We start from the raw sequence: 25,006 nt of genomic DNA, 5'->3' as shown, positions 1-25,006 counted from the left end.
ACTCTGGGATCATTGCCTTGCAGAGCATGGCGGCATACGGCCCTGGTTTTTGCAGGCTTTCACGCAGCATGCATTCTTTCTCGGTCTCTGAAATCCTCAGCAGAGTGACGTCGCTCATGGTGACCTGCTTAGAATTAGGGGAATGTTACTATTGGGACTGCTTGCCTGTTCCTTTACAGAACTGTAACCGGTGGTTTACAGCCACGCGGTGGAGGCGGGAGAGGGGCAGCATACAGGGCTCTTTCCCGGGGACAGCCGCGACGGGGTGGGACAGGGGCAGAGTTCATGCTTGCCGGATTGCCGGCAGCAGGAACTGGCCAACGCTAGGAGCATTGCTTTGAACGTGAAAGGAGGGCACTGCTATAATTTAAGTTTTAAGCAGCCAAAAGTCTACGGCTTACCATGTCAGCCTGCTACCCGAATTCCTCTGTCCTGCCCCGCTTGTCTGATCTCCACTGCAAGACCTCAGGCACTGAATGTGAAGGCCGAAAATTTGACCTTGTCCTGAGTGCGCATGTGATAGGTGCTGTGCATGGTCTTGTTCACAGAGAAAGACTATGTTCATTGTTCACAAAAAATTATCTTTTTGAGGAATTCACTCCCTTTTTCCCATCCCACAGCTGCGACTGTCTCCCGACCTACCCTGGCATCCCCCTCCCAGAGGCTGGCGCAGATTAGGCGGAGAAAGAAAAGGACACGGGACGACATGTTCTCAGAACTTATGGGCTGCTCCCGAGCCGAGGCGGCCCAGCAGACCCAGTGGAAGGAGAACATGTCGCAAATCCATCGATCACACATTGAACGGGAGGAGAGGTGGAGGCAGGAAGACCAGCAGGCGACTCAAACGCTGCTTGGACTAATGAGGGAGCAAACGGACACGCTCCGGCGCCTTGTGGATGTTCTGCAGGACCAGAGGCAGGAGGACAGAGCCCCGCTGCAGTCTCTCTGTAACCGCCCTCCCCTGCCACAAAGTCCCATACCCCCCCTCACCCAAAGTCCCAAGAAGGAGGGGCGGCAGGGGCCGTGAAAACTGTCACTCCACCCCTGCAGACTGCTCAAGTACCAGAAGGCTCTCATTCCCAAAAATTTGATAAGTCCTTTCCTTCCCGCCTCACCCAAGCCCCCGTCCCAGTTTCATCCCCTAACTGTGTAGTTGCTAATAAAAAAAACATTTCTGTTAATTACTGTTTGCATCATGTTCTTTTAGAGGAGAGTGTGTTTGAAGGGTAGAAGGGGGTTGGTAATTGGAGAGGACAGTCACCTTTACCAGGGTACAGACATGGGGGCAGGTTCAGCAGCAGGTCACACACACATTGCAGTCACTAGGCACCCTGGTCAGTCTGGGAGGTGGTTTTCATGTTCTGTGTGTGTGGGGGGGGGCTATGTGACTTTGTGGCGGGGGAGGGCGGTTAGAGATCTTATGCAGCGGTCCTTATCCTGGATCACAGAGCCACGCAGCAGAGGATCTGTAACCGTCCTCCCCCGCCACAAAGTCACATAGCCCCCACACACAGAGTCCCGAAAAGGAGGGGTGGCAGGCTCCATTGAAACAACCAGTCCAGCACTGCGGACTGCTCTAGGAGCAGGAGCCTGTCATTCCTCGAGTTTAGAAGCGTTCTTTCCATCACTACGCCCGCTCCCCACCACAGTCTGCGTCCCAGTTTCAACACTTTACCGCGAAACCCGTAAGAAAGAAAATGGGGTTCATTAACAAAGTTCCATTTATTTTATTTTTAAACGTGTGTTGGAAGGGGGGGGACGGTGTGAACGGGGTATGTAGCTGGAGAGGATAGTCAACATTAACCGGGTAAAGAAACGGGGGCAGGTTCAGCTTCTCTTTAAACAAACTTAACAGTCACAGGTTACCCTGCTCACTGAGGAACCTAGCTTTCAAAGCCTCCCGCTGGGATCTTCTAATCGCACGGCTGTCTGGCTGGGCGTAATCAGCAGCCAGGCTATTTGCCTCAACCTCCCACCCCGCCATACAGGTCTCCCCCTTGCTCTCACAGAGATTGTGGAGCACACAGCAAGCTGCAATAACAATGGGGATATTGGTTTCGCTGAGATCAGAGCGAGTCAGTAAGCTTCTCCATCTCCCCTTGAGACGTCCAAAAGCACACTCCACCACCATTCTGCACTTGCTCAGCCGGTAGTTGAAGAGTTCTTTTTCAGTATCCAGGGCGCCTGTATAGGGCTTCATGAGCCAGGGCATTAGCGGGTAGGCTGGGTCCCCGAGGATCACTATAGGCATCTCCACATCCCCAACAGTTATTTTGTGGTCCGGGAAGTATATACCTTCCTGCAGCCGTCTAAACACACCAGAGTTCCTGAAAACACGAGCGTCATGAACCTTGCCCGGCCATCCGACGTTGATGTTTGTAAAACGTCCCCTATGGTCCACCAGTGCTTGCAGCACCATTGAAAAGTAGCCTTTTCGGTTAATGTACTGGCTGGCCTGGTGGTCCGGGCCCAGGATAGGGATGAGAGTTCCATCTATAGCCCCACCGCAGTTTGGGAATCCCATTGCGGCGAAGCCATCTATGATGACCTGCACGTTTCCAGGGGTCACTACCTTTGACAGCAGTAGCTCAACGATTGCGTTGGCTACTTGCATCACAGCAACCCCCACGGTAGATTTGCCCACCACCAAAGTGGTTCGCGACTGACCAGTAGCTTTCTGGCGTTGCAAGCTTCCAGAGGGCTATGGCCACTTGCTTCTGGACAGTCAGGGCTGCTCGCATCCGGGTGTCCTTGCGCTTCAGGGCAGGGGACAGCAACTCACAAAGTTCCAGGAAAGTTCCCTTCCGCATCCGAAAGTTTCGCAGCCACTGTGATTCATCCCAGACCTGCAGCACTATGCGGTCCCACCAGTCCGTGCTTGTTTCCCGGGCCCAGAATCGCCGTTCCACAGCATCAACATGACCCATTGCCACCATGATGTTCACGGCGCGGGGCCCCGTGCTTTGTGAGAGGTCTGTGCCACTCTCAGACTTCATGTCCTCACCGCGCTGCCGTCGCCTCCTCGCCTGATTTCTCAGCATCTGCCTCTGGAAAAGGTGGACAATAAGGTGCGAGGTGTTGACAACGGCCATAACTGCAGCGATGGTTGCAGCGGGCTCCAAGCTCGCAGTGCTGTGGCGTCCGCGCTGTCATTCACCAGCAAAGTGCGCGAACTGATTGCCCGCCGGCGCTTTCAGGGAGGGAGGGCGGGAGTGACGGTTGGATGATGACCGTTACCCAGAACCACCCTCGACACATTTTTTTCCCCAGCAGGCATTGGGGGCTCGACCCAGAATTCCAATGGGCAGCGGGGACTGCGGGAAAGCTGCCCACAGTGCACCGCTTCCAATGTCGACGCTTGCCCCGTTAGTGTGGGCTCACAAAGTCAAATTACTGTCCTTAGTGTGGATACACACGTTCGACTTTGTAATATCGATTCCACATATTCGATTTAAGTAAAATCGAAATACTCTCGTAGTGTAGACATACCCTAAATGATTTGGAGGAGTCTGCAGCCTAAGACCCCAGTCAGGAGGGAGTGGATAGCGAGATCCCACCTCAAGAAAGATGACTAGAGGCCTGAGATCTAAGTGAGGTGGCCACAAGGAGGACCACAAGTGCTCAGAGGTGCAGCTACCTCCGGAAACGTCACAACCACAACAAACTATTCCTGGTCCCCATACAAGGGGGAACCCTGTGAAAATGTCTCATGATTCCCTGACAGCAAGTGTTTACCTGTGTTACAGTAAGAGAGCTCTTTACGGGTTCCCAGTCCCAGTGCATGGGGGATGCCAGAAGCAGGAGAGGTGGAACACTACCCCATTCCTAGATTGGGTAACTCTGGAGCCACAAACAAAGTGCTTTCTCCCTAATTCTGCAGAGAAGAGAAGTCCATGTTCTGCAGGACAGAAAGTAGAAGGAAGACAATAATATTTGGAGTAGGCTGCTCATGAGAAGAAAATAGACTACAGCAGCAGAGCAGTCCATCTATTTGTGTAGAGAAGGGGATGAGAAATTGCCCACTAGCCCCAGATTGAAGAGGCCTCCAGCTGAAAGAAAACACTTCATACAGTGTGTGTTTTCTATTAGAAACCCATGGCCCACAAAACTTGCACATGCTGAGCAGCAAGAAGGGAAGGGATGAAACCAAGTGAGCAACTTTATTCCGTTTCCATCCACCTTGCAAAGAGAGTCATAAAATTGTGACGAGGAAATGAAAGAAACCCAGGTTCACATCCTTGCATGCAGAAGCCACACCACTCAGGCCTGCTTAGCCGCCAAATCACCATCATCAGGGTTTGGAACATGTTCTGTATTTTACTAAATACACCAGCACCACCCTGGCAACAAAAAATGGCTCAATGACAGACTTCCATCTGAACAAAGAAGGTTTAGCTACACTGGGAATCTACCAAAAATAATCTTATAATAGATCTGAAGGGTCAAATGTCTCAGGTGACCCTAGCTGCAGAAGTGTGTGGTCCTGGAAGTGTTTGTGGTGTGTGGGTGGTGGGGCGGGGGGAGGGAGGTGGACGGTGCTGCTATGAGAGGCAACCCCAGAAACTTGGCCTCTTAGCTTGACACAGCTTTCAATTTTGCCTTCAATTTATTGCTCCTCACTGGAGATCTGTTCCAGAATATAAATGGCTTTGCTGGGGAGGAGTCCACTTCTGGGACACTCTATTTGAATTCTCAGGCACAATTTAAATGAAAGAAGCAGAGTTATGGGGTTGACAGGCAATGGACTCACACTTAAAAAAAAAAAACCCACCACAGTTTGGAGTTCTATTTAGACTGCCATGCCTTAAAGAGCAGGACAGGGGCTTCTTCTGCTTGCAGAGCACCTAGCACACTACTGGCACTCAGTAATAAAATCATTGCAAGGGACCTGACGGTGCTGTTTGTGAAATCTGCCTCAGTCCAGGGGCTAGGTTTGCAAACCAGGGAAAAAATGGAGAAAGTGAGAAATGAGATCCATTTCCACTGTAAGGAAGGCATCGGCAATCTCATGAAGTCCTGGAATATGTGGAAATCCAGCTGTTTCATTTTGTTTTCTGCTGTCCTTGAAGTTGCTCAGTTAATAGATGGCAAATGCTGTTTAATGAAGATAAACACTGAATAATGAATCTTGGAGGTGAAAATAGAGAGACTGGAATTGCTCCTAAATGGAAAGGGTGCTGCAGTCCATACTAACCAGGAGAGAGGGGGGAGACTGGGGAGTTACTGAAGAAACATCCTGAAAGCCTCCAGCTCCCAGAAGACAGCAAACAGGATGCTGGTTTTACTGATAGAGAAGCATAATATTAATCAGAATAAGGGATGAGTTTTATTGCTGCTGGAGAGATTTTGAACACCCCTGTAGCACTGCAAACACCATGCTTCAGGCTAGTCCTGTGTGCCCCCCAGAGAAAGCAAAAGACAGAATGAGATTAAGTCTCAAACCAACACTCACATCATGAATAAGGATTTAGGAAGAACTGATTTACCCTCATGGGAGGAGGGAACAAAACCACGGTGTGACCTACAGTACCATCTCATTAAAAGATGATTTGGTGGAGAGAGGCCTCCAAAATTCTGCCACTCCATCTTGTGGGAGCTGTCCCTGAGAAATACATCCCAAAGGGCAGTTTAAGAGCTCTCTATTGTATTAGAACAGCTTAGCTGAACACTGGCCATTTTCAAATCCATTCCATTCTAATACTGAACAACCCTTCTAGAGCTGTAAAACAAGCCGGGCAGGGAGGGGGACATTTAGAAAATCCATAAAATGCAGGCCAATAATTTGTGCCTCCTGCAAAATCCGGCTCTCGCTCCTGAGAGGCAGCAATACTTTTACAATGATGGAACTGAAAATAGAAAAGAATTAAGAGAAGGAAATCCAGCCAAAATCTCACATCAGTTCAGAACCACAAATGCAAGTTGTCAAGATCGAACAGATTGGCTCAGTTTAAAAAGAGGGAACTTTATTAAAACATTCTGGATACAGATGAACTTTCTGCGCTCGGTATTTATTGTTTCACCTACCTTGGAATGGGAGCTGTAAATACTTTAATAAATACACTGAAAGGTTGTCTAGTTTCATTGTAGCTTTTGTAAGTGCTTATGTATCCCTCTGCTGAAATGCTGTTTTGTAACTTCTCTCTCATTGAATCACAACATGTATCCCTCTGCCATCTGCAACTGCACACTAGGGGAACCATTTTTCTTTTCTCTCCAGCCCTGGAAGCACATCAGTATTACAAAAGGCTGTTTCTAAGCCTCTCTCCATGGATGCCAACAGGTTCTGTACTTAAAGTCCAGATCCAGTAAAAATAAAAAACAAACAGCAAAGCTGTTCCACAGGGAGGGAAGTAAATGGGGTGATGAAGGAGCCACCGCAACATGAATTAACAGAGGGCAAGAGACTCAAGCAGATTCCAAAACAGAGCATGTAGAAACCCAAGGTCTGAAAATGACAACGTGTAAGAAAGGATAGAGACCCCAGGGCTTTTCCATGGCTCCTGGAATTTCTTATGGGGTTTTGGTGGGTGACATGAGCATGAGGTGAAGGTAGGTGGACAAAGAAGGATTCTACTATGAAAATATCCTATCAGGAAAAGGTCAGTGTAATGACCAGCCCTAAAGCTTAGTTACTTTTACTGTAAGCTTCCTGGAACTGTCTTTTTGTTGTGTGTTTGTGTAACCCACACACCACCTGGGTGTGGTGTTCTGTCCCATGTAGTGACACCGAGACCACTTAGAGATTAATGAGTCTGCTCTACAGCCTTAGCTAAGAGTCAGATGGCTTTTAGTTCATGCAGTAGGGGCTCATGCACTGAGGTCCCAGGTTCAATCCCACCTGCTGACGACTGGGGGGTGTCGGTGTCACATTTTTACAGATGGGGTCCCGGGCTATGACCAGGGCTCCTAGGTGCTACCACAATAGAAATAATAAATGATGAGGATGCAGCATTTGTTTCCTTTTATAACATCAACTTGGTCCTTTCCCTTCTCCCCAATTGTGTAACAAATAGAAGGAACAGCTCCTAGCACATGCTCACCTGAGTGCGTTCACTTCCTCAGTAGTGATGAAGGTGCTCTGAGCTGCTGTGAATGCCTGAGACTTCAGGCTCTTTAGCTCCACTTCCAACTGCAGGAATAGGACAGGAGGTTAGTTCATCTATCAGAGACATGACAGACATGGGTGCACACTGCTGAATCACACTACTGAATGCCCAGGACTCTCAGGGAGTAAGGAGTCCTGGAACTTCAATATTTTGAAGTATGGACCATGGCGCACAGATTTTTCTAATATAAGTTTGCAGTAAGGAATTTATCATTACTACTTCTCATGGAGGTACAACTGGCCAGATGCATTATGGGTTTTTTCACCTTCCTCTGAAGCATCAGGCATTTACAACAACCTGATGGCTCACAATCCATCCCACTACAGCAAATTCTATGATCCCACTGGCACATAAGTGCCTTCATTTCCATCAGGCAGCTGTGTCCAGTGTCATGTGGTTCTTCAGCTTAGAGACAACAGAAATGGAAACCAACTTCACCTCATAATATGATGCTGAGAAACAGCAGGGAGGCAGCCATTTCATACTCCACAGCCAGCTCCATCTCAGTATAGAAATCATTCCAATATACTTTGTGAAATACAACAGTTTTACATGTGCCAAGTACCAGCTCCCCAATTAATACACCCTCTCTTGCCACACCTCCAATTATCTCGCCCCACATTTGCTCAAAGGCTGTATGGGGCAGCTGAGGGAGGGGGGAGGGAGGACTCATATTGTTCAAGCGGAGCCATTGCTCCTCTTCTGAATATTTCCCCATCCATTCCCTGGTGAGTAAATCGAGGCAGAGAACTCTTTGCACGAAACTAGGAGTTGCCTAGCACCTGAAGTTCTATACTGGCAATGCAACCTCATTGAGCACCAATAACTCCCAGAGGAAATAAGCTGATCAGATTGCCTTGTCCAGTCTAACTTCTGTCCGAGGCTTCTACACTGCACCCATCCGACAGGGGAGAATTTCCAACCCTTTCAGATACAAGTTGCCCTGGTGGGGTGGGGAAGAAACAGTGGATGAAGAATTAAGAAAACAGTTTGCCTCAGCTCCCTTTAGGCTGGGAAACCAAGCCACAATCTGAGCACATGGAATCTCTTACTCAGCCCCTATAACTGTCAGGTTGGGAGCAGAGGGAGGAATGTGTAGCAATCGCTTTGGTCTCCTTTGGCTATGCAAATCTGTGTCCCCCATCCAGTGCCCAAAAGTCCCCGCAAAGGGGAGGGAGAAATGGTATATTTTACCTGCTATTAAACTATTATCCTAAAAGCCTCAGGCATTCTAAGCAGAGACAACCAATTCTGAGCGTAAGTAACTTTCAGACACCCTGCGGCCCTGTTATGTCTCCTCCCAGCCTGGATATCCTCCCCACTCATTCTTCATTGTCTGTTCTTGTACACCTATTCCCCTCCTCACACTTTGGCTCTTCCTTCAGCAACTGTCTTGTATCTCCTGATCGCTAACTCCCCCTCATAAATCTATGGCCAGATGCTATGCTTTCCATTTACAGGGGAAATAATAAGCAACACAACCCTAATTAGAGATGCAAACCATATGAACACAGAGGGCTCAGTATTCAACATCAGGGAGATAACACATTAACAAACAGTACCCTTCAACTGTACTGATTAGACGTGTAGAGCATCAGAATTCTGCACTGGTGTACTAGGTCCAAATGCAGCCAGCTGGTATCAGTGTCTTGCTTTTACAAGAAGGGGACAGTGGGTAGGTGGGCAAAAAGAGCATGGATTCAACCGCAGAGCTATGCCTAGTCACACTGCTCAGCCAGAAACAAAGTTCCAGTGTAATGTATCTTTGCACACCTGTATGCTGCAGGAAAGGCATGAAAAACATGGCAGCATTATAGCTAGGGACAGGGCTAGCCTGATTCCCCACCCCTTTGGATACATCAGGGGCTAAAGCAAAGGAGAAAGAGGGGGGAAGAGGTTCTAGCCAAAATCCTTTTTGGAACACTAGATGTGGATATTCTCCCATTATTTGCCAAAACCCTTTCAAGCAAAGAGAAAGAAGAAAGAAGCAAAAAGCCCTCCTGCATCATTATGCTGTAAAAATGTTCATGTATATTAGCCGGCTGACAAGATTATCACAGCGAGGAATGCTTCCCTCAATTTTCTGATTACTGAGCTTATCTGTCCCAGCTCAGTTCATTACAGATGGCTGGGATAAAGCAAGCACTCTAGATAATTCCAGGGATGAGAATCAAGGAACTGGTACTGGCAGCAGACTTCAGTTCCAACCTACTTCTAGCAGGGAAACATTCATTATACACTCTGCTTCCCATCTCTGCAGAAGGCTGGGATGAGGTTTGTTATTATAGTTTTGTGCTGCTTTCTGGGCCACATGTGGATAGCATTTGAAGATGGAGCACTGGTAAATATGCTATTTATCAAAGGCTAAGCGGCCTCAGCCTTGAGTCCAACTGCCACCTGCCACCTGACATGAACCAATAAATCACTGCCGGCTCCTTTGGAGAAGATGGGGGGTTAGGAATCTGTTTTCTGTGGTTTGGGGTTGCATGTGTTTGTTGTGTGCAGAGGGAAAGAGTTTGAGTGTATAATGGGAAGAGGAGAGGGGAGATGTGTCTGTGTGTACACATGTGCTCATATCTGTTCCAGAGGGCACAGTGTCAGTGTAAGTCCTATTTGATAAGGAGTTAGTGTCACACTTCTAGTAACTATACAGCGACTACCTCCTAGGCAGCTCTATTAGAACCCGGGTGAGATTCCGTGCGGTGCCTCTACGAGCAACCTGGGGTTGTGGGGGGGTGAGGTAAGAGGGTTTTAAGTAACCTTTGTGCCCTCCCAAGTCTGAGCTGCTCCAGGGGCCAGAAAAATCCACGGTGTAAATTGGACGGATGTGGGGAGGAGGAGGATGCCTAAATCCCAGCAGCTGTCCCTGGCTTCTTGTGGGCCACAATGCTGCCAGAAACTCCACAGTGCTACGTGCTGCCTCCCCACCCCCAAAATGTTCCTCACCCCCATACACCTGTGCTTGCAAGGGGGTCTTTGGAAGACAGCTTTTGGCTGTCTTATTCAGAGCCTGCAACAGGGGAATTCTCCTCTAGCTAGATCTGGGGCTTCTTGGGTACGTCTACGTCAGCAGTTTTTAAACTTTTTGAGCTGAGCTCCCCTTTGAGTTACAATATTTGGTTGCCCCCTCCCCCCCAGCCAAAAATAGACACATCCAGAAATATTCTTGATACCCTGCTCATAAATCTAACACAGACCTTAACACGACTTCAATGAAATTACCTGCACCTGTAAGTTTCAGATACACAGATACTTAATAACGGCACAGCCAAGGCTTCCCCAGCAGCAGGCTGCTTCTACCTTGCAGCCAGGATGCACCCTAGAGCAGGGCCAATACCTGCCTCTCTGCCCTCCCCCCTCAGGTTTTCAGGGTGGGGGGTGGCGCGTGTGACCGTCTCTGGGGGCGGAGCCAGCGCTAGGTGCAGAGGCTGCCAGGAGAGGAAATCTGGGTGGCCTGCTGAGGTGAGTCCAGGGGTGCACGTGGCACTCTCTCCCTGTCCTGCAATGGGGGCAGGCACAAGCCGGCTAATGTTGCTGCTTGTCCCCCTAAAATATGCCTCCATGCCCATCTAGGAGGGTGCACCCCACAGTTTGAAAACCTCTGACCTACCTCTACACTGAATCCCCCCCCCCCCAAAAAAAAAATCCAAAAAACAAACATGGCAGCAGGTCTCAGAACCCAGTTCTACAGGTGAGTTGGCCTTGAACTTCAGGGCTAAAAACAGCAATGTAGAGGTTCCCACGCAAGCTCTTAAGCCTGGTGACGGGGTGTGTCTCGGAGCCTGATTAGGAACGTCTACATTGCTATTTTTAGTATCCTAGAGAAAGCCCGAATCTGGCTCTGAGACTCGCTGCCACGATATCTTTTCTGCAGTGCAGATGTACTCTCAGAGCTCCTTTATGCTGCTCCAGCCCTTTTACCTGGCATACAGGGAGGCCAGAGCAGGGGTGGGAATCTCAGCCCAGGGTGGGTATGCATCCCTATGTTACTGTGTCTCCTATCCTGATAACAGGCTTGATCCAGAAAGGTGCTAAGCTCAAACTATTCCCAAGAGCGCTTCAGGAGCTCAAACTGCTCAGCATTAGGCCCTCTAATTAATTTGTCCCCATTCCAAAGAATATATTACTGGCTCCAGAAGAAGCCAGGCTATTTTTTAAGTTAGCCAAGGTTTTTATGACACCGGGGGAAAGGGCAGAACCATGAGTAATGTCAGAGGCCATGAATGGTGAGAAAAAATAAACTGGTATTTAACATTTTGATCATGCAATGGCCTTTTAACCAGAATACGTCAGAGCCTCTTTTCCTCCCCCTCCCTCCATTCCATTCTATCCAGTTCCTTTGCAGCTTTCTTGATGTCCATAATCCCCAATTTCTGGCCAACTTTAGAGCTATTGATTGGATGAGATCAGGGCACATCCAACATTTAAAATAACTCATTCATTAAAGGTGCCATTATCTATATGGTGTGTACTGCCATGATGTTTTCAGTAACAGAAAACACATCTCAGGCCTTATCATTTACAGAATAGAGGGGAAATTACTAATACGTTTAGAATTAAATGGAATGGTTTTTTCCTCTCCTCCCATTCCCCCACTTTGAACCTGCCAGGGGACAGGAGTTCAAGATGGTTCTCCTGAAAGTGTTGATGACTTTACAAACACCGACAGCAAAAAAAGGAATTCAGCCTGTTCTATTTCCCTGTTCTGCTTGAAGTGTCTGAGATCCTTAGAGATGGAAGGAAAAACACACAACTCTGAACTGGGCTACTAGCTGGTAAGAAAAACAGATCCTTCATTTTCAGATATTTGGTTTCAAGTTACACTTGTGGCATTTGTCACTTTTAAGCTCCATCCCCCCAGATATTCTGCCAATGAGACCCACGAAAGCTTATGCTCTAATAAATTTGTTAGTCTCTAAGGTGCCACAAGTACTCCTGTTCTTTTTGCGGATTCAGACTAACAGGGCTGCTACTCTGAAACCTGAGTTAATACTGATTCTCAGGGTGCTAAGTCCTCACAGCTCCCTGGGGGTGTGGCTGCTCATGTCAGTTATTTTCAAAATGATCTGTGACCTAGGAATCTAAGGCTGTATCTATGGCTACATCCTCACTACAGGGGGGGGTCGATTTAAGATACGCAAATTCAGCTACGCGAATAGCGTAGCTGAATTCGACGTATCAGATCCGACTTACCCTGTTGTGAGGACGGCGGCAAAATCGACTGCCGTGGCTCCCAGTCGACGGCACTTACTCCCACCTCCACTGGTGGAGTAAGCGCGTCGATTCGGGGATCGATTGTCGCGTCCTGACGAGATGCGATAAGTCGATCCCCAAGAGATCGATTTCTACCCGCCGATTCAGGCGGGTAGTGTAGACCTAGCCTATATTACAAGTGCTACAGTGGCAGAGCTTCAGTGACACCACTGAAACGCACACACTTGCTACGGCGATGGAAGGGTTTTTCTGTCACAGTAGCAAATCCACTCCCTCGAGAGGCAGTAACTTCCCTCGACCTCTCTCCACCAGGGCTTAGTTTGGCTTAACTGTCTCTCAACCTATGTTTTAGGTGGAGACTAGGTCCAAGTCTCATTTTCAAAAGTGACTTACAAACTCTGGAACTCCCATGGGACTTAAGCTCCTAAATTTCCCAATCAAAAAATGGGACATTTTTGAATATTAACTTGCCTGTGAAAGTCAGGCTACATAGCTATACACACTGAAATACAGATTTCTGTGCCCAGCTTTAAGATCCCAGATTTCAAAGCAGCCTTTGTGTTTTGCATTTCGTTTAAAAAAATATTTCAGTTCAGTGTTAAAATAAGCACTTGTTTGGGTGATGAAAACAAAGAGTCAGGGGTTTATTTGCCCACTTTATGGACACAGATTTCATACAACACTACATGACTGGAGACATAGTTACTGTTACAATAATCAATGTGATCTAAATGAACGAGTTACAGTGAGGGGCCGATTCAACAACTTTATACTGAAGATGAAGATGTTCTGCCTCTAATTCAGCATTTGGGGAATTATAAAAAAGGGGGAAGTGGTGAATCCATTATCAACATCTAAAGTTTATTATGGTAAATAATGGGCTGAGTGAGGCACCATCCTTTGAAAGGCCTTCCTCAGCAAAAGAGGTGAATTTAAAAGGCGGAGATAAATAAGAAGTGAATTTCTATGGAGACAGTATGGAAAGGTGAACTGAGAGGTTGTGTTTGCCACAAATCTCAACACAATTCAATCAGCTATTCAAATACATAAATATTTAAATGTATCAAAACCAGGCCGGCTTGGAAGGGAGGAGTCTGTACCTGAAGACTAGAATGAAACAAAGGGGAGATTCCCACACCTGAGTCATTCTTTTTAGGTGACAAACCTGAGGAACTGTCCCAGATTAAGGGGTCTTTAGAGGTGGTTTTGGAATAAATTAAACAGTACAGCAGAACTGCAGAGTTATAAACAGACCAGTCATCATACGCCGCATTTGAAACTGGAAGTACACAATCAGGCAGCAGCAGCAAGCGAGCGAGAGAGAGAAGCAAATACAGTACTGTTTTAAACGTAAACTACTAAAAAATTAAGGGAAAGCAGCATTTTTCTTCTGCATTGTAAGATTTCAAAGCTGTATTAAGTCAACGTTCAGTTGTAAATTTTTGGAAGACCCACAAAAAAGTTTTGTTCAGAGTTACAAACATTTCAGAGTTATGAACAACCTCCATTCTGGAGGTGTTTGTAACTCTGAGGTTCTACTCTAATAAGTCACCAGGAGCAGACAGTATTCACCCAAGAGTTCTGAAGGAACACAAATATGAAATTCTGGAACTACTAATCGTGGTATATAACCTATTGCTTAAATCAGCATCTGTACCAGATGACTGGACGTTAGCTAATGTGATGCCAAATTTTAAAAAAGGTTCCATGGGTGATTCTGGCAACTGCATGCCACTAAGCCTAAACTTCATACCAGACAAAGTAGTCGGAACTATACTGAAGAACAGAATTATCAGACACATAGATGAACATAATTTGGTTGGGGAAGAGTCAACACAGCTTTTCTAAAGGGAAACCATGCATCACTAATCTATTAGAATTTTTTGAGGGGGTCAACAAATGTGGACAACGGTAACCCGGTGGATATAGTGCATTTGACCTTTCAGAAAGCCGTTGACAAGGTCTCTCACCAAAAGCTCTTAAGCAAAGTAAGCAGTCATGGGATAAGAGGGAAGGTCCTCTCATGGATCAGTAACTGGTTAGAAGAAAGGAATCAAAGAGTGGGAATAAATGGTCAGTTTTCAGAGTGGAGAGACGTAAATAGTGGTGTCCCCCGGGGATCTGTACTGGGACATATTCATGCTGTTCAACATATTCATAAGTGATCTTGAAAAAGAGTTAAACAGTGAGATGCCAAAGTCTGCAGATGATACAAAATTTACTCAAGATAGTTAAGCCCCAGGCAGACTGCGAAGAGTTACAAAGGGATCTCCCAAAACTGGGCAACAAAATGGCAGATGAAATTCAGTGTTAGTAAATGCAAAGTAATGCACATTGGAAAACATAATCCCAACTATACATACAATATGATGGGGTCTAAATTAGCTGTTACTACTCAAGAAGGATCTTGGAGTGATTGTGGACAGTTCTCTGAAAACATCTGCTCAATGTGCAGCAGCAGTCAAAAAAGCTAACAGATTTTTAGGAACCATTAGGAAAGAAACAGATAATAGGACAGAAAATATCATAATGCCACTATATAAATCCATTGTATGCTCACACCTTGAATACGGCATGCAATTCTAGTCGCCCAATCTCAAAAAATATTTTAGAAATGTAAAAAGGACATCAGAAGGGCAACAAAAATGATTATGGGTATGGAACAGCTTCCATATGAGGAGAGATTAAGAAAACTGTTCAGCTTGGAAAAGAGACGATTAAGACAGGATATGATTAGGGTCCTACCACATCGCTCGCCCGCGCCGCTTCTCGCCGCCCCCATTGGCCTGGGACGGCAAACCGCGGCCAGTGGGGGCCACGATCGGCCGAACCTGCCGCGTCAGCAGGTAAATAAAACTGGCCCGGCCGGCCAGGGTGCTTACCCTGGCAAGCCGCGTGCCAAACGTTGCCGACCCCTGCCCTATACTCTACAGATTTCACGGGGGAGACCAGTGCTTCTCAAATTGGGGGTCCTGAACCAAAAGAGAGTTGCGGGGGGGTGGGGTCGCAAGGTTATGCCATCCATCCTTACTTCTGCGCTGCTGCTGGTGGCGGCGGCTTTGCCTTCAAAGCTTGGCTCCCAGCCAGCAGCTACCACTCTCCAGCTGCCCAGCTCTGAAGGCAGCACTGCTGCCAGCAATAGCGCAGAAGTAAGGGTAGCAGTACCACAACCCCCCCCCCACACACACACACACACATGCACACACACAACACTCCTTTTTGGGTCAGGACCCCTACAATTACAACACTGTGAAATTTCAGATTTAAATAGCTGAAATCATGAAATTTACTATTTTTAAAATCCTATGACTGTGAAATTGACCAAAATGGAACGTGAATTTCGTAGGGCCCTAGATATGATAGAGGTCTATAAAATCATGAATGGTTTGGAGAAAGTGAATAAGGAAGTGTTTACTCCTTCACATAACACAAGAACTAGGGGTCACCCAATGAAATTAATAGGAAGCAGGTTTAAAACAAACAAAAGGAAGTATTTCTTCATACAATGCACAGTCCACCTGTGGAACTCCTTGCCAGAGGGTTTTGTGAAAGCCAAAACTATAATGGGTTCAAAAAAGAATTAGATAAGTTCATGGAGGATAGGTCCATCAATGGCTATTAGCCAAGATGGTCCAGGAAGCAATCCCATGTTCTGGGTGCCCCTAAGCCTCTGGGTGCCCGATACTGGGATCAGACAACAGGGGATGGGATAATTGCCCTGTTCTGTTCATTCCCTCTGAAGCACCAGGCACTGGCCACTGTCAGAAGACAGGATACTGGGCTAGATGGACCATTGATCTAACCCAGTATGGCCATTCTTATGTTCTAAAGAGCCCTTATATGGCCCACACACTCAGCTTTGAAAATGAAATGCATCACTCTCCAACAGACACTTGAGATGTCAGTTATTCTAGTAACATCAGTTGTAATCATCTATAAAGGATGCATCAATAAATATGAATTTTATTTACTTCCCTTCCAACATGCCAGTGCAGCAAGTCTGACCTCCTGTCTCAAGTTGCCTCCAAAGAAACAAATGTGGTGTTTGAACAAAGATCCCACATCCCTTGTGACAGCCATTTTAAGACTGTCCTGGCAGGAAGGGAGGGGTTGCCTCCTAAAAGTGAACAAGTCCTAGTGATGGGATAGATAGAAACTGCCACATAAGCAGGATCCTAGGGGTGAGGAACAACATGACAGGGAGAGGAAGGTGGCTACTGTAGGTGTCTGGTGGTAACAGCTCCTTCTCCCTTGGCCATAGTCATTTGGGTACATGGCAATACTACTAGGGCTCTAAACTCCAGACTCAATCCCTTCTGATCAGCTTTTCCATACAAAGAAAAGACTTCTTACCACCTTCACCATGAACCCTCAATGTACAGGGGAATGAAAATGTCACCTAAAATATCAGGGGCAGAAAACATTTGGGAAGAGCCAAGCAGCACCGGATTCTCAATAGCTGAGCAGCAAGTTGCTCACCTTTGACCCAACTCCTCTTCAAAGAAACACAGCAGTATTGGCTACAAAAATACTACATGACTTGCCATTGAGAAATGGGCTAAAAGGTACAAGATTAGTTAGGGCTTTTTCCTAGGAAAGCTAATCCTTGATGCTATTGTTGAGCATGAGGACCACATGGAGAAAAACTGGAGACCAAATAATGGTGCTTTAGAACTATTTCACACTTGAGCGAAACAAAGCAAAAAACAACAACAACGCATTTATAAATGTTTTAAAAACACAAGAGCTAACTGGATCAGACATGCCCCGAATCCCACTGTCTATACAGGCTAATTGGTCTGTAACAACAAAGTCAGTGTCCTTTATCAATGGGAAGGGAGGGCTAAGGGTAAATAGTCTTCCAACAGATAGGTTCCTAAAAACATATATATGTCTATATAATTGCCTATATACACACAGATAGACAGATGTGAGTGTGTGTGTGTGTGTATGCAATATATGTGTATATATGCAATATCTATTCACACACACACAGACTTCAGCTTCTCTCCAATGCAATATGGATGGTGTTTTTTTCCTCCTGTTGCTGTTAAAGAGAGCAATTTTTCAAGTTTATACTGAATGTCACTCTATTTCATTTCCAAATATAATCTCCCGGAGAGAAGGTTCGCTTGCCCTATTTCCAATCTCTAAAGCTAATACACAAATTTATATTCCTTTCTCCCACTCGCTCTCCTAAATTAAGAGGCGTAATTACTAGGAGCGCTTGCTACAAGCGAATAAAGTGCCAAGGGAGAAGGAGCTGTCACTGCCGGACGCCTGCAGCAGCCACCTTCCCCTCCCCTCGTTGTCATGTGGTCCCCACCCCCAGGATCCTGCTTATGAGGTAGTTTCTATCTATCCCATCAGCAGGGCTTGTTCACTTTTAGGAGGCAACCCCTCCCCTCCCGCCAGGACAGTCTTAAAAAACAAATGACAAAATTACTTCAGCTGTCAAGGAACAGCTATCGATTGCAATCATCATTCCCCCCAGATGCACCTTACCTCTGTGCCTTGCTTTTCGGAACTAACAGAGAACGCTGGGTTTTGTTACGGCCAGCAACGAAACACAGCTTTGTGATCTAAAATTTGTCTCCAAGGTCACTCTTCACCGTCACCACTCCACCACCACCCCCAGCAACCTCACAAAAGGGAAGATTATAATAATAATCAGACTTAGCACTGAAATAGCATTTGTATTTTCAAAACACAGCATAGGTTTTAACTAATTCATCTAATCCAGAGGTTCCCAAACTGTGGTACGTGCACTTGATAGTCACCCAATTCATTTCACAATTTTAAAGAAAGTGGTACGTGAACCAATAAAGTTTAGCTGATCTAATCCAAGAGAGCCCTAATGAGCTTTCACCCACTCCTTTCTTTGCCCCTGATCTGCAAGGCAGTCCATGGCTTTTCCCCCAAAACATCTCCTTCTACACTGTGAAGTTGCAGGCACATACTGGGTGAAGTTGCAAACAAATTTATAGGCCCAATTCAGCCCTGGTACAGAGAGATGCAATTCCACTGGGAAAAAATTGAGTGCGTGTACATACAGAGATGCATGTGTGTTACATAAAACTAGCTGTCCAAGAGTTTTAATACTTGGGCACAAAACCTCAGACCACTATGATAAGCAGAGTCTTAGAAGTTATGCAAAAAAAAAAACACAAATGAACAACAACCCATGCTGATTCTGGCCACAACTTAGGGAGCTAACTGCGGTTCCCGGCCAATGGGAGCTGTGGAGCCAACGCTGGGGGCAGAGGCAGCATGTAGAGCTTCTCTGATCGCCCCTGCGCCTAGGACATGCGAGCTGCTTCCAGGAGCTGCGCAGAGCCTGTCTTAGCCCCGCTGTGCCACCAACCGGACTTTTAACGGCCCGATCAGCAGTACTGAGCGGAGCTGCCAGGGTCCCTTTTCGACGGGGCGTTCCGGTCAAAAACTGGATGCCTGGCAACCCTAGGGATAAGCACTACCGGGTGTTTCCAGGAGAAGGAAACTGATATCAGACATTCAGGAAATAACTTCCAGGGGAGAAGTAACATCCTGAGAAAAGGAAACACAGGGGGCACCCTCCTCATGGAGCTAGAAGAAGTTGGCCTAGGCCAAGTGGGCACAAGGAGATTCATAAGACCGGAGTGCTTGGCATGAATACATGTTCTTTCGTATTCCCCTCTTCTCACTTCTAGAGACAGGAGCAAACATGGATCCTCGCTCTCCTCTTTGCTTAGCTGCACTCCCATCTCCTATTGCATGTTTTTTGCCCTCCAGCACCAACCATGGAGCCCATCTGCAACAGCGGTGCATGCGTCAGCAAAAGCTTGTGAAACAACCCAGGTTCTAAACAATGCCCCCTTTCCAACCTCTAACAGCTCATTCTGCAGGGGGATCATTTCCATGTTCATCAGCTCAGATCCTCTCAGCTGTTATCAGACCCGCTCCACCACTTTCACCAGCTTTTAGATGACTGTTTTCTTTAATTATTACAGAAAGCTCCTCCCGCCAGGGAGAGCAAAACAGCTGGTGTCCACTGAGAGCAAAGAAGCTCCAGAGTAATTAGACTTAAATGGCTGACACCTCCTTCCCATTACCCCTGGTTAGGAACAGCGTAACATTGAATAACAATCTCTGCAGGGAACCTGACAAAGCTTCTGCCGTCAGTAAGCCAGAATCCCATCTAATGCAGTCCGGAGCACCAGTGCATTGTAAGTCTTCCAGCTTTCGACAAAGCAGCAAAAGGGTGCTTTTCCCAAGAGAATAGGATAAACCCCTCAAAGGAGCAGGGATGTCTGCTAAAATTGGGCCTCCTAGTAACTAATTCAGAACCAAAACCACCAGTGAGGCTGCAGAGATATTCCACCTCCTCGTGTACAAAGTTTGCTCCGCCCCAATAGATTTCGTGCACTATTCCTAGCAATAAATGACAGAAGAACTGCCAATGCATCCCACCCAAAGAACTGTGATTTGATGGTGGCTTACTTATTCACTTATTTTAGTTTTTTCCATATTAGTTTTCTTGCCAGCAAGTCATCAAATAAGTGGTCAAAGAAAACTGTCAATGAGCATATGTATTTCAACTAATTAACCTGGAGAAAGGACGAAGGGGAAAGAAAGAAGTCTAAACTCCAGCTCTGTGCTTCAGCTGTGTCTCCCAGGACAGATGCATGATAAAGTCAGTCCTTGCTTGATTCCATAGGAAGCTAAGAAGCCCTTGTTGGCAGACTGAGTGCTTGATTCAGGTTTCAAACACATCTCGTCCTGAGGTGGTTCCCTGAACACAAATACAGCCCCCTCAGAACTGGGGCCAGTTTGAGCAAAGCTCTTTCACATTCCTGCAAACACAGCAGTCACAATTTTGCAGGTGTTCTCTATGCTGGAGGCACTCTTCTGACTCCTGTCTTGGCTGGAAGAAGGAGGGAGAGCTGGGGCCATACTCAGCCTGTTTTCTGAATTCCCTATTATAGGAAGCCGGGGAATTGTGGAGGGAAGCCAATTAGCATTATGTGAAAGAAGCAGCTCTCTCAGCAGGGGCTTCCAATGGCTCCCAAGAAACACTGGCAGATGCTTGAAGTCATCACTGTTGTTCCTCAAACCCTTCCCAAGAACAGCTTGTGGAAGAGTTGATTTAGAAGCACTCAAGTTTTCCAATGAAATGAGCCATCACAAAACCCTCTTGCTACAGCAAAGAAAGGGAGCACAACGCAAAGAATAAAGCAGGCGCTTCTGGGTCAGACCTTCCCATTTTATCCTGCAACGTGTGCCTATGGCCCTCTTCAATCAACACTATCCTTACCAAAGCAAGTGATCACAAAAGGAAAACCAGAAAGCAACACACCATTGAATACCATTGCTTTAGCATGGGTCAAAAAACAGAAACCTGTTTTCCCAGCCTTTGGGACACATGCTCCGACTGCCATCAACAATAACCTCCTAGGCTCAGGACAAACGGGAAGGGAAAGTGTAAAATGATCTGCAGTAGAAAATATTAGCACTGGAAGCAGCACCAACAGGACGGGGCCTGGCAAGAACTTGCTTTTATACAGCCAGTCATTAGAGGTTAATGAAATATCCATAAATAAGTAAGAAGTCTCCTGACAAGCCAGAGCCTGTAATACAACAAAGTGCTGTCAGCCTCAATTAAGAGACTCCAAAAAAGGTAGGATGAACCCATTCATTATTTACCAAGAGGTCATAGGAAGAGATCTGCTATATGATCTTCTAGTCTCTGTGGATAAATGAGGTTTTGCAGCTTCTTCCAAAGGATTTTGTTGCCCTGATAGAACAGTTCAGAGAGAGACACACACACACCCCAACTGCGACCACCACCACCACACCTCTGGCAGCCAAAAGCACAGACACTGCTGACAATCTATTCTAATGCCACAGAGACACAGCCCAGATGGAAGGCAAAATAAATAATGGGGAAACAACTTTTCCTGCACTCATCTATGAGTGCAAAGGCTAACAAGACACATTCTTGAGGCCTTATTTTTAGACTTTAGCCTTTTTAGACTTTTTTTATACACCCACAATCATCTATGAGCATAAACAAAGGCACCTAGTCAGCGGTCTGATCTCTGGACATAACTACAGCACATTACCTCACCCGCCCCCATTAAATCAGATCGCTCGAGGGCTACATGTGCTCAGAAGTGTTTGCAAAACTGCATCCCAGAAAGTCAGAGACCCGTGTCAGTCCCACCGCAGGACAGGTGCCCCAGAGGCTCTTTCCTTTTCTGGAGGTGCCAGAAAGGGGGAAAGAGGACCCAACAGCCATTCCTCCTACGCACTGAAGAAAGCAAAATGCCCTTCCCCGGTATAGCTCATAAGTATTGTGGGAATGGGAGGGAGACGGATCTGAGAGCTGCTTCTCCTCCCTCAGGATGACACATGGAGGAGTTAAGGCAGGGGTCCCCAACGCAGTGCCCACGGGCACCATGGCACCCGCCGGGGTGTCTAAGTGCGCCCGCGTACTGGCCGGAGGACAAGCATCCGCCGAAATGCCGCCGAGAAGCAGCAGCATCCAGAGGCGTCACAGCAGAAATGTCACAGATTTTTGGTGGCATTTCGGCGGCGACGCTTCTGGATGACGCTGCTTCTCGGCGGCATTTCGGCGGCGATGCCTATTGACGTTGCCGCTTGTCGGCGGCATTTCAGTGGATGCTCATTCGCCGCCACGATCCTCCGTGGCTCGTCGTCTGGCGCCCACTAGACGAAAAAGGTTGGGGACCACTGAGTTAAGGATTATTGCCCCTCCCCCGATGAGCAGTGGTCAGAGGAATTCAAGTGCCCTGTTTACACGCATGATCTCTGTGCAGAACTATCACTGCTGTCTCTCCAGGCTCCTTCTCTCTTCCAGGTCAGACAGAACTGAAATCCCAGAAGAATCGAGGAACTCACACCTGATACCTCTCCCTCCCTCCCAGAAACAACCTAGTAGAGCAGAAAGACCTCACTCCTCTCTAGAGGAAGCTTTAACTCAACTAATATAATCAAACCCTGTCACCCTGAGATAGCACATGATTCATCACAGACTCAATGAGAGTGCATGGAGAACAGAAAGGCTCTGTATTTAAAGAGCATTGACTTTGCTTTTCAAATCAGGGAACATCTTATAAAGCTCTCCACCCATACTCTTCTGCACCACAAAGGAGGAAATTCCTGGTGTTTCTGTTCCGGCATCATTTCAGTCATAATCCTGCATTGTAAAGGTCAGGGCATGTTGTGAACCATCGCCCAGTTTCTGAATAGACATGAAGTTTTGGAAAGCAAGACTTTCAAATGTGATCCTTTTTAGTGGAAATCAAGATCTGTTACAGATCAGCTACTTCAGCACTGCAGGACATACCCTTTAGACCACATTCACCTGCCCTTAACAAGGAACACAATATTCCTCACAGCATCAATGTGCGCAAGTAAAACAAATACTCTTCACCAGGTTTGTAGAGAAGCATCATGCCTCCTTCTACTGGCTAATCTACATGTATGTGAGCCCTGTGGCCTGAAGTTCTAGGGTAAGGAGCTCTCTGCCCCTTCTATTGATGAGCAGGGGGAAGAACGGCCATCGACCTGCTTCATCTGCATAAGCTTTTCTACACAGAACCCCAGAAGCTCCAGAGAGGAAGGAGCTCTCTCCTCCTCCCCTCCCCTCCTCCATCCAATGTATGAATGAAGAGGGGGAAGAATGGCTATAGAGAGCTTCATTTGCATATGCTTTCTACCCAGAATTCCTCCAGTTTGAGAGTCACAGTCACTATATGCAAACTCAGAGTTGTGTATTACAACTGACAGAAGAGGGGAAAGCATTCCTTGTGTTGTGGCAAGGAGTGCATTGCCAGTGGCAAGGACTCTGCTCAGGGGTCCCATATACTACTGGTTCCACATCACGGAGTATCCTGTGCTGTTGAGAAAACTCTTCAATGGCAGATAAAAGAGGCAGCTCTTCAGTGCAGTGCAATGTAGACAGGGATCCTGGCTGAGGCTGCAGAGGACAGCAGCAGGGCTGAGTGAACTCTGGAGAACCCCCTTGTACCCAGCCAAGTAAAGCTGAAATTACTACAGATGGGTTAGGTGGAGCCATCTCAGGGCAAGACCAGGCAGCACTTCCCAAGGGACTGGACTAGAGACAGGTCTGTGTCCGTCTGAGTGCACCGCACGACTTGGACTACTCTGATCTAAACCATGAGTGGGGTTTAGCAGATGGGGAAAAGATAAAGTGACATGGTTAGGAAACATTTGCCTATTGGATGTTCACAGCAGCACGTAGGGAACAGAGTTAATGGACTACTGCCAAAATCATCATGGAGGAGTGTTTTATTTATCATTCATATAATTATGCTGTTGTGTTTTCCCAAGTTGATGCTGTATTCCCTTTCCCCCCCCCAATACATTTGTCCTTGTTTTGTATGCAGACTCATTGTTTGTGAGTGGGAAGGTAGTGCCTATTAAGGGCTGCCAGGGAAGGTATTTAATGATCGCAGAAATTATGGGTAGTGGGAGGAGCCACTAGTGTTTGTTACCTAGGCGTTCCTCTTAAAACTCTCTGAACGCAACTTTTGTTGGTGCCAACACCTCGGAGAAGGGTTACATAGAGGTAATAGTTTATTAGTGCTACAACTACTGGAGTTGTGCTGTTGCCTTAGGTGGTGGTGGTCTGTCTGTGCTTTTGCCCTGACGATTAAGGGTTCAGTCTCCACTGACAAACCTTGATGGGAGGGTCATTACACAACGATGGAAAAGTCATGATCTGAAACTGCATTGATCACATCAGCAGCATCTGACCACAGTGCCAAGATGTTAATCCAAATCCCACTATCACAGGTGCGTCCTTCCTCTTCCAGCAGTTCTGCCACACTGCAGTGTGTTCTTGTTCGAACTCACAAGCTCAGCACGGTCAGGTTTGGTCAGAACCTGAGTGAGAGATCTAGGAAAACCTAGGTGCTGAAGGAAGTGGTGTTCGTGAATGAGTAGCTGGCACTTTTCAAACAACACTAATCTAATATTCCAGAATAATCACAGTAGACACTATGCTGTAGGAGATGATGTCTTTCAAAGAAGAGGTAAAATTGAGACCCTGATCATTTGAGATTATCAGAATCGTCTACAAGAGTGGGGGAGGGATGCCCTAACCTCAGTATCCTCACCAAGTTCTTGCAGATGCTCTTATAGGTGCTGGTACTCAGGGCCAGCTCTGGCTTTTTTGCTGCCCCAGGCAAAAAAGCCTCCCGCCGCCCCCCCCCCCCCCCCCCGGCAGGGGAGGACGGCGAGCCCCGCCGGGGAGAGCGGAGCCCCGGCGGCCACAGCGCCGGGGGGAGGGCGGCGAGCCCCGCCGGGGCTCCGCTCTCCCCGGGGGCCAGAGCGCCAGGGGGAGGGCGGCGAGCCCCACCGGGGCTCCACTCTCCGCGACGGCCAGAGGCAGCGCCGGGGGGAGGGCGGCGAGCCCGGCCGGGGCTCCGCTCTCCCCGGCGGCCAGAGGCAGTGCCGGGGGGAGGGCGGCGAGCCTGGTCGCGGCCCCGCTCTCGGGCCAGAGCGCCGCGCCGCCCCCCTCCAGGTGCCGCCCCAAGCACCAGCTTGGTGGGCTGGTGCCTGGAGCCGGCCCTGCTGGTACTAGGTGGGAAAGCCAAGTTGACAGATTTTCAAGTCTATAGGTTTTTCATTCAGTCTAATTAATGAAATATCCCTTTTTG

At 47.3% G+C, this 25,006-nt stretch overlaps 1 protein-coding gene across 1 annotated transcript in view; it reads right to left on the bottom strand.

Annotated features, from left to right (window-relative positions):
- The window catches only part of MAD1L1 (mitotic arrest deficient 1 like 1), a 560,284-nt gene that overhangs the window by 218,660 nt on the left and 316,618 nt on the right, over positions 1-25,006 (bottom strand). The window contains exon 15 of the mRNA XM_065412141.1: positions 7,041-7,129. Coding sequence (XP_065268213.1) covers positions 7,041-7,129 — 89 coding nt within the window. The remainder of the gene's footprint in view (positions 1-7,040; positions 7,130-25,006) is intronic.

The sequence above is a fragment of the Emys orbicularis genome, chromosome 10 (assembly GCF_028017835.1).
Source record: "Emys orbicularis isolate rEmyOrb1 chromosome 10, rEmyOrb1.hap1, whole genome shotgun sequence".
Taxonomy (NCBI): Eukaryota; Metazoa; Chordata; order Testudines; family Emydidae; genus Emys; species Emys orbicularis.
This window is presented reverse-complemented; position numbering and strand designations above follow the sequence as displayed.